At 42.3% G+C, this 7960-nt stretch overlaps 1 protein-coding gene across 2 annotated transcripts; it reads left to right on the top strand.

The window, feature by feature from the left end:
- Positions 1-999: 999 nt before the first annotated feature.
- P2RY1 (purinergic receptor P2Y1) lies at positions 1000-6553 on the top strand. Of its 2 annotated transcripts, none has more exons than XM_059163718.1 (2): positions 1000-2197; positions 4522-6553. In XM_059163718.1, the coding sequence occupies exon 1, from the start codon at positions 1035-1037 to the stop codon at positions 2157-2159; it is 1125 nt and encodes a 374-aa protein (XP_059019701.1). In that variant the 5' UTR covers positions 1000-1034; the 3' UTR covers positions 2160-2197; positions 4522-6553. The 2 variants fall into 2 exon arrangements, with proteins under 2 accessions (XP_059019701.1, XP_059019700.1); XM_059163717.1 differs by having other exon boundaries at positions 4287-6553.
- The last annotated feature ends 1407 nt before the right edge of the window (positions 6554-7960 follow it).

Raw genomic sequence — 7960 nt, 5'->3', positions numbered from 1 at the left:
ACTTCGCCTTGCCGGATAGCTGGCGGAAGAGCGAAGGGGCGCTCACCGGCCAATCGCTCCCCAGCAGCCCCGCGGACCAAGCGCCCCCTCACCCTCGGCGCCTCTGGGAGCAGCGGAGGGGGAGAGGCTGCGCGCGCTCAGTCGCGTGAAGACCTCCAAGGAAGACTGCTCTGGCTCCAGGAGGACGCTCTGAAACTGGCGGGCAGCCGGGCAGGCTTCGCCGAGGCACGCCCCTAGCCTCCCGGGAGCCCGGACTCACCCGGGAGCCCAAACTCCGCCCATGCTCGCGGGGAGCCGCCTGTCCCCAGCACTCGCCCGAGCAGGGCCTTGAGGAGGGGCCCTGAGGAGGGGCCCTGAGCTGCACTGAGGGTTAACACCAGGCGATCCAGAGGCGAGCGGGTCTGTCGGTGACGCGCGCTCCGATGGCCCCCAGAGGCTGAGCCAGAGCAGCGACCGAAGCCTCTGAAAGAGGAAAGAGGAAAGAGCGCGGGCCCCCTGAAAGGAGCAGCTTGCTTTGCAAGGTAGGGAAAAAGAAGATACCCAAACGAAGTTGATCTTCGGGGAAAGAAGGCTGGGGAGCGCCTTCCCCACGCCGGAACGTAGTACTGAGTTTGGCTCGACCTCCTCGCTGAACCCCCAGCGCAGTCTCCGCAACCCCCAGCGCGGTCTCCGCGCTCCTGTGAGGACTAGTGAACCCTCCGGAAAGCGCAGTCTGAAAGTTGTCAGCAGTGCCCTGTGCACCCGGTTGTGTAACCTCCGCACTGACCAGACGGACGGGGAAGTTGCTGGCTCGGTTGCCAGCCCAGCTTGGTCGCGGCTGCGGGTGGATTTCATGGCCCGCGGCGAACGCGGGGCCGGAGCCACGGTGGGTTTGCCTGTGTGTGCCCCCTCCCGTGGGGATCCCGGGCGCCCGCTCCCTACTGCTCCCTCGCTTTTCCAATGCTCGGTGCGCCCCTTGCCGCCGCCGCCGCCGCCGCCGCCCTCTCGCTGCTACTTGCCTCTAGGAGCCGCGGCGTAAGTCAGGAAAGGAGAGAATGACCGAGGTGCTGTGGCCGGCTGTCCCCAATGGGACGGACGCTACCTTCCCAGCCGGCCCGGGTTTGCCCTGGGGGAACGGCACCGCAGCCTCCACCGCGGCTGTCGCAGCAGCCTCGTTCGCATGCTCCCTGACCAAGACGGGCTTCCAGTTCTACTACCTGCCGGCTGTCTACATCTTGGTGTTCATTATTGGCTTCCTGGGCAACAGCGTGGCGATCTGGATGTTTGTCTTCCACATGAAGCCGTGGAGCGGCATCTCCGTGTATATGTTCAACTTGGCCCTGGCCGACTTTTTGTACGTGCTGACTCTGCCCGCGCTCATCTTCTACTACTTCAATAAGACGGACTGGATCTTTGGGGATGCCATGTGCAAGCTGCAGAGGTTTATCTTCCATGTGAACCTCTACGGCAGCATCTTGTTCCTAACCTGCATCAGCGCGCACCGCTACAGCGGAGTGGTGTACCCGCTCAAGTCTCTGGGCAGGCTCAAGAAGAAGAATGCGGTCTACATCAGCGTGCTGGTGTGGCTCATCGTGGTGGTGGGAATCTCCCCCATCCTCTTCTACTCAGGCACCCAGGTCCGGAAAAACAAAACCATCACCTGCTATGACACCACCTCCGACGAGTACCTGCGAAGTTATTTCATCTACAGCATGTGCACCACTGTGGCCATGTTCTGTGTCCCCTTGGTCCTGATTCTGGGCTGTTATGGATTAATTGTGAGGGCTTTGATCTACAATGACCTGGACAACTCGCCTCTGAGGAGGAAATCCATTTACCTGGTGATTATCGTACTGACTGTCTTTGCTGTCTCTTACATCCCTTTCCATGTAATGAAAACAATGAATTTGAGGGCACGGCTGGATTTTCAGACCCCAGAAATGTGTGCATTCAATGACCAAGTTTATGCCACTTATCAGGTGACAAGAGGTCTAGCAAGTCTCAACAGCTGTGTGGACCCCATTCTCTATTTCTTGGCAGGAGATACTTTCAGGAGGAGACTCTCCAGAGCCACTAGGAAAGCTTCCAGAAGAAGTGAGGCAAATTTGCAATCCAAGAGCGAAGACATGACCCTCAATATTTTGTCGGAGTTCAAGCAGAATGGAGATACAAGCTTGTGAAGAGGCAAGAGTCACCGAACACCCACTTTTGTAACATGGTAGGATGCTTAATAGAGCCAAGTGGGTTTTCCCCCCCTTAAGTTTCTAGTAAGCTTAGAGAAAACTAAGTCCAAGTGAGTTTAAAAAAAAAAAAAAAAAAAGTGAAAACACCCACCCCCTACAGTTGGCTTGTTTGGGTTCACTTTCAAGGCTACCCTTTCTAACTAGAAGTAGGTAAAATAAAATTAAACAATCCTAGTTAAACATTTACTTTCTCATCTGCCTTGAAAATTCACAAGCTCTTCTGTGTAAAGGGCACTTGAGTACTACAGCTATTTTGATATTAATAATTTCTCCAAGAGAACTAGCACTTGAAACTTTGAGCTTTCTGTGATCCATGGTAGGAACAGAATCCACATTCTGAAAGTTTAGCAAAATTGCTAAACTCTATTCATTTAATATCCGATGAAGAGATCTCAGCTGGGTGTCTCTTTTGGTCCTAGAAACAGGCAGTAGCCGGCTGAGCTTCTTTGCAGAATTGAATAGAAAAGTCAGTGTAAAAACCTAGAAAGTGCTTATTTCCCAGTTACTTCTAGAAAACTTCTGATAGGTGCTAGATGTTGGGTGGTAGAAGTCTGCATATATTATCTTACAGGAATATTGCATTTGGAAGAATCAAAGTTCATGTACTTTCCTTGTAAACACTGAACTCTTAGACTTCCTGTGATAAAGAACATTTACTTGCACCACGGCTGTTGCACACTGCCTTAGGAGTTTGTGTTGCAGTATGAATGCTCACTGATAGTTGTAATAACAATGTAAAAATGCAGCTCTATTACAGACCAGGGTTGAAGACTGTTGGCCAAGAGGATGATATTATCAGAGGGAGAATGGTTGACAGTCCTTCACAATGCATAGGCTACAAGCATATTTTCCCAAATGTATGAGGCAACTAAGAGTGGGGAAAAGATGAGGGTTTGTGTGTGTGTGTGTGTGTGTGTGTGTGTGCGCACGCTTAGAGAAAACAATTTTAGAATAAGGACTTTAAAATGGTGAAAGCCTCTCTTTTGCTTCTTCAAAATGTTGGAAAACATTAAATGCATTATTAAAATAAAGGCAGCAGACTGTACAGGTTATGTTGCTAGAATGAAAAGCTATAATCCTATAATGGATCTTAGATCCTTAAATTTAAAGGAAAACTGCAAATATATGGGAAAGGGAAATAAGAGAATTCAGTTTATGCAGTACATAAGGTACCACAGCACTGAAAAGTGGTGGAGATTACAAATCCGACTGCTAACAGTTTAAGAGAAGACTACTGGCCACTTCTTCTTCTTTTTTTTTTTCTCCCCTCTGCCAGGCAGTAATAAAAATTCCACAAAATATTTCAGTAATTCTAATAAGAGTTTTCAATGAAGAGTGAATTTCAATTGATAATATTAAATATTGCATTTCTAGCCATTGAAATTGTCAAAATCTATAGAATGTAGAATGGTAAGGTGAGGTAACACAATTTTAACTCTTAATATATCCAGTATCAAAGGAATCTCTGTCAAAACTAGCCTCAAAAAAGCCAGAATTAGAGTTTGCAACTGTTGGTAGACTAACTTGTTGGAAAGCACTTTGTAAGTAAAGCAGTTTGGAGTCTGTCTTAAGGCAAGAAACTGTAGGATACAGAGACAGGACCGTCAGGACTTGATCAGTTCCTGTGGTACTTGGGTGGCCTGTGGATTTGTGAGATCTTCAGTTTCTTCTTAGCAGTCTTTGGCCACTAAGATCAATGGTGAGAAGCAGTGTTAAGCTTTATTAAAAAGTGATTTTTTTATATGTTCGGATTAATGCACAGAATTGTAGCAGCCAAATCGTAAAGAAACCAGTTAGAGGTATAGCCTACACCACCTCATTTTGAGGAAAGAGATTGGTTAAGGTTCTCACTTGGTTAGGGTCCTCTATAGTATTCATTGTGTGCAATCCTAAAAAGTATGAAATACCGTCATTACTATATGATCCCTGTCAAACATCATCCTCAGTAAGATCAGTACATTAACCAAAATGGAAATTCAAAGCCTGTACCATCCTTGAACTCATAAGCTAATGGTATATATTTCTATATTTCCTCACCATTCACTTTAGCTTTCTTCCTTTTAGGTCTCAGGATGCCAGCCTGGTTTACAGTACATGTTACATACATTGTGTTTGAGCTCCCAGAGGACTTTCTTTGGGGCTGAGGATCCAGTGAGATGGACAGTGCCAAGAAATGCCCTTTTACTTCTTGGCATTTTTTTTTCCAGTGTTTCTTCTTCATTCGTCATATAGTGGACAATGACAATGTGTGAATACATGCCAAATAGTAACAAGAATGATCTTGCCCAACCCCTTCTAGGCACAAAGAGGTCTCCAGGAAGAGTCTGTGATAATGATAAAAACATACAGAGAGTCAGGATGAAGCAGTGATCTATTGGCTGGAAATCTGATGACATGTGATGATGTAAGTAGGTATTTTAATAGTAAAGGCAGAAATCTGTTGGCATTTTGATGAACTGCTAAAATTATAGAACTTATCAGTTAACTAAATTTCACACTACAAAACTATTTTCATGCCAAGTTCAAGGTATTTTTGGCTCACCACTTGGTGTCTTAGACTAAGCATTGTCCATTTGCACTGAAATGATAAAAATACAAACACAAGAAGAGATACAGCAGAGTAGGATTCAACATTAAAAACATGACCTTGCCACTTGACCAACTGTGGAACTCTTGACCCTTTCAATGCCACTCTCCATGGATTAAAAAGTTAGATGAACTCCATCTGTTGGGACCTCAGGGGATGTGGTAGAACATTAAAAACACAGCCAGCCAGAGGTACACGAAATCTGCTACTGTACTTTCCAGGACTCTTCCATTCCAGTCCTTGGCTGGAAATTCTCACAAAGTTCACCAATTATGATGTGGACCTCTGCCCTATAAGTCTTCTCCATCTCCTCGGACAGTACAGTAAACTTCTTTTGGATACAAGAGATGTGTTTATAGCAGTTGGAATTGGACTAGGGAAAATAAAGATATGTAAATAGTTAGGGATATCTTGAGGCTTTAACTTAGTTGGTCAAACTACAATTAACATAGTATTTATTGATGAAACTCACAATTCTTCAGTTGTACAAATTAAAATCTTTCTTGAAAGATCAAATATGCTGATGTAAATTATATTTATTACAATGTATATATGTCACACTAGTGTATTTTATGGAATGTGATGCATAGATAAAATGAGTTATTGTATAGTACACTTTTAAAATACCAGTATCTTGAAATGTTTGTCGATTTTTTTTATCTAAAATATGAATGTTTTGTGATACAAGTGGTTAATTTTCTCTAGAAATGCTTTCGCATGTTTACCTTTTTACGTTAGAGTTCTCTATACAGACACACTGTGGTGTCCTACTGTGGTAAGTGCTCAATAGTAAATACAAAATATCTTTGCCAGACTAGGTCTGTATTGTCTGTATTTTATATGACATAGAAAAGTTTATATTGTCTTTTCAAGAACTTTAGAATTGTGCCTCCACATATGATTGAAGCTTCCAATTCTAGTGCGAAAGTTGTCCTAAATTCAAAGTAGATTTCTTATGTTTTAGAAGTCTGGAAGAATGGGCATTATAGATAGATTAGAACTTAAGGAAAAACTATGGAGAGAGAGAGAAAAAGAGGCAGCTGGTGCAATCCCTTACTGTCCTCAGTTCTGCTTACATTTTTGTTTTGTTTCTTCTTAAGGTGAAAGTATAATCTTGAGTTGAGATGGAGTTTCTAAGTAACATGCTACCAGCAAGTTCAACATTGCTATTTTAATGTTTTTGTTGTTCAGTTGATAACTTTAATTTCAAGTTTTATAGTGATAACTGTAAATGATTTGGCTGCTGAACTCTGTTACAATTTTTATTATGTTGTACATTGTATCATACACATCATTACAAATTAATATGAAGGGGAATGTTACATATCAGAATTTGTGACTTTGAATTCTAATGTTTAGTGTTCTTGCAGAAATGTTTATTTTTATATTATCTGTGATTTTAATATAGTTTAACTAGATTTCTTTGTGATTAACAGTTTCATTGAATGGGGAGTATGGAAACAGTGTTACTTGACATTTTGAGCCTTCTCAGGTTTATCTAAATCAATGGTAGCTTAACAAATTCCAGACTTATTGTATGTAATTATGTTTTTAATAAAAGGAAGGTATATTTCCTTAAGTTTGCATGCAGGGGAGTGTACAATATCGTGCTTGTGTGTGTGTCTAAGGCATGCAGCCAACTTACTATCTGCTATTTATAATAGAGCTTTGATATGATCATCAGAATTGTACCTACAATAGACAATTAAAACTAAAAACGTCTCAATAAAACTATGAAATGTGATCTGATGGCTTCTGTGTTATTACAATGTTAATACTCAACAGTTTTGGCAAATTTTGACACATATTCTGGCTGGCATGGTAGTTATTTCTTATGGTATGGCCTAGACTGTGGAAAGGGAAGTGCTAATTCTGGTGCAAAATAATTTATAAGATTATCATGATTTCAGGGGAAAATACAGAATTGTTATATATTTTCATACTAGTGTTTAAATGTTAGCTGCAATCTTTTCTCCTCTAATTTTTATCCATGGGAGTAATCATACTAATAATCCTTTGTGGTTTCTGTTTATCCATTAGCCTACATTGCCTGCTTCTTTCAAGTTTATTAAAAAGTAAATAGCTGGTCCCGTGAGGTTAAAAAGTATTTAATGGAATGGAAGCATACGTAGAGCATAACCTTTTTCCCTCATTGGAAAAGGTAGGTTTATAATGGTGCTGTGTTTGGTTTTCTGGTCGTCAGCTAAGACAGGTGCCGTGTCATAGAATCTTGTGGGCAGAAAAGTATAAATCATGTGCAGCCCTTATGATGCATGTCATTCAGTTTTAACTCCTTAGTTAGCTGTACTATCGAAACTTCCTTCATAAGAATTTCCCTTAATTATCAGCATGGTTGAGTTTTGTGCGTGTATATGTGTGTGTATTTAGTGCATTCGCAGAAATAATACAGATAGTCATTTTTCTGATTTAAGAATTTACCATAAAGCTTGGAAAATGTTTGCATTTTCAAAATCACTTTGGGATTAGAGTCAGAGAACTTTCTCTCTGCAAGTAAATATACTGCTTTTAAATTCTCTTATTTTAATGAACTGGAAAGTTTATACTCTATTCAGAATGTTTAGAATTTTGTGAGAGTTTCCATTGCACATGTAAAAAGCTTGCCCTGAAATCAAAGTAGATCTGTTATGGTTTGGAAGTCTGATGGGATGGCACATTAAAGACACAACAGATGTCACTAGAAATCCATGTTAATACTGTGCTTATTTGCTTTAACGCTGTAAGGTTATACTGCTTTGGGGTGGACCCTTGGGATGGACATCTCCAACCAGCATTGTTGCTGGGACCGATCTGTGCATGGAGTCAGGCCCCTGGGCTCAGCAGCTGACAGTACTGCAGCCCCTTAAAAATAGACCCAGATAAGAAGGTAGTGTGATAGGAGGCATGTGGGGGCAGTCAGTTCTCTCACAGTGGGGGAGAAATGCACTGCTTTTCCTGATTATCTGATGAGAAAAATAACCAGCATCAAGGTAGGAAATCCTTGATGATAGATGGAAACAAAGGCCACTGAATGATTCAATTTAATCCTATCACCTCGGTTTGCTGGTGAGAGCAAAGTTCTCCATTCAAAAATGGAGCTAGCAAGGAACTCAGGTTCTCATTCCTACTAAAACATTCCTTCCACATTGTAGGA

This window comes from Mustela lutreola, chromosome 2, assembly GCF_030435805.1.
Source record: "Mustela lutreola isolate mMusLut2 chromosome 2, mMusLut2.pri, whole genome shotgun sequence".
Classification (NCBI taxonomy): domain Eukaryota; kingdom Metazoa; phylum Chordata; class Mammalia; order Carnivora; family Mustelidae; genus Mustela; species Mustela lutreola.
Note: the sequence above shows the minus strand (reverse complement) of the source record. Positions and strands in the feature narration are given on the sequence as shown.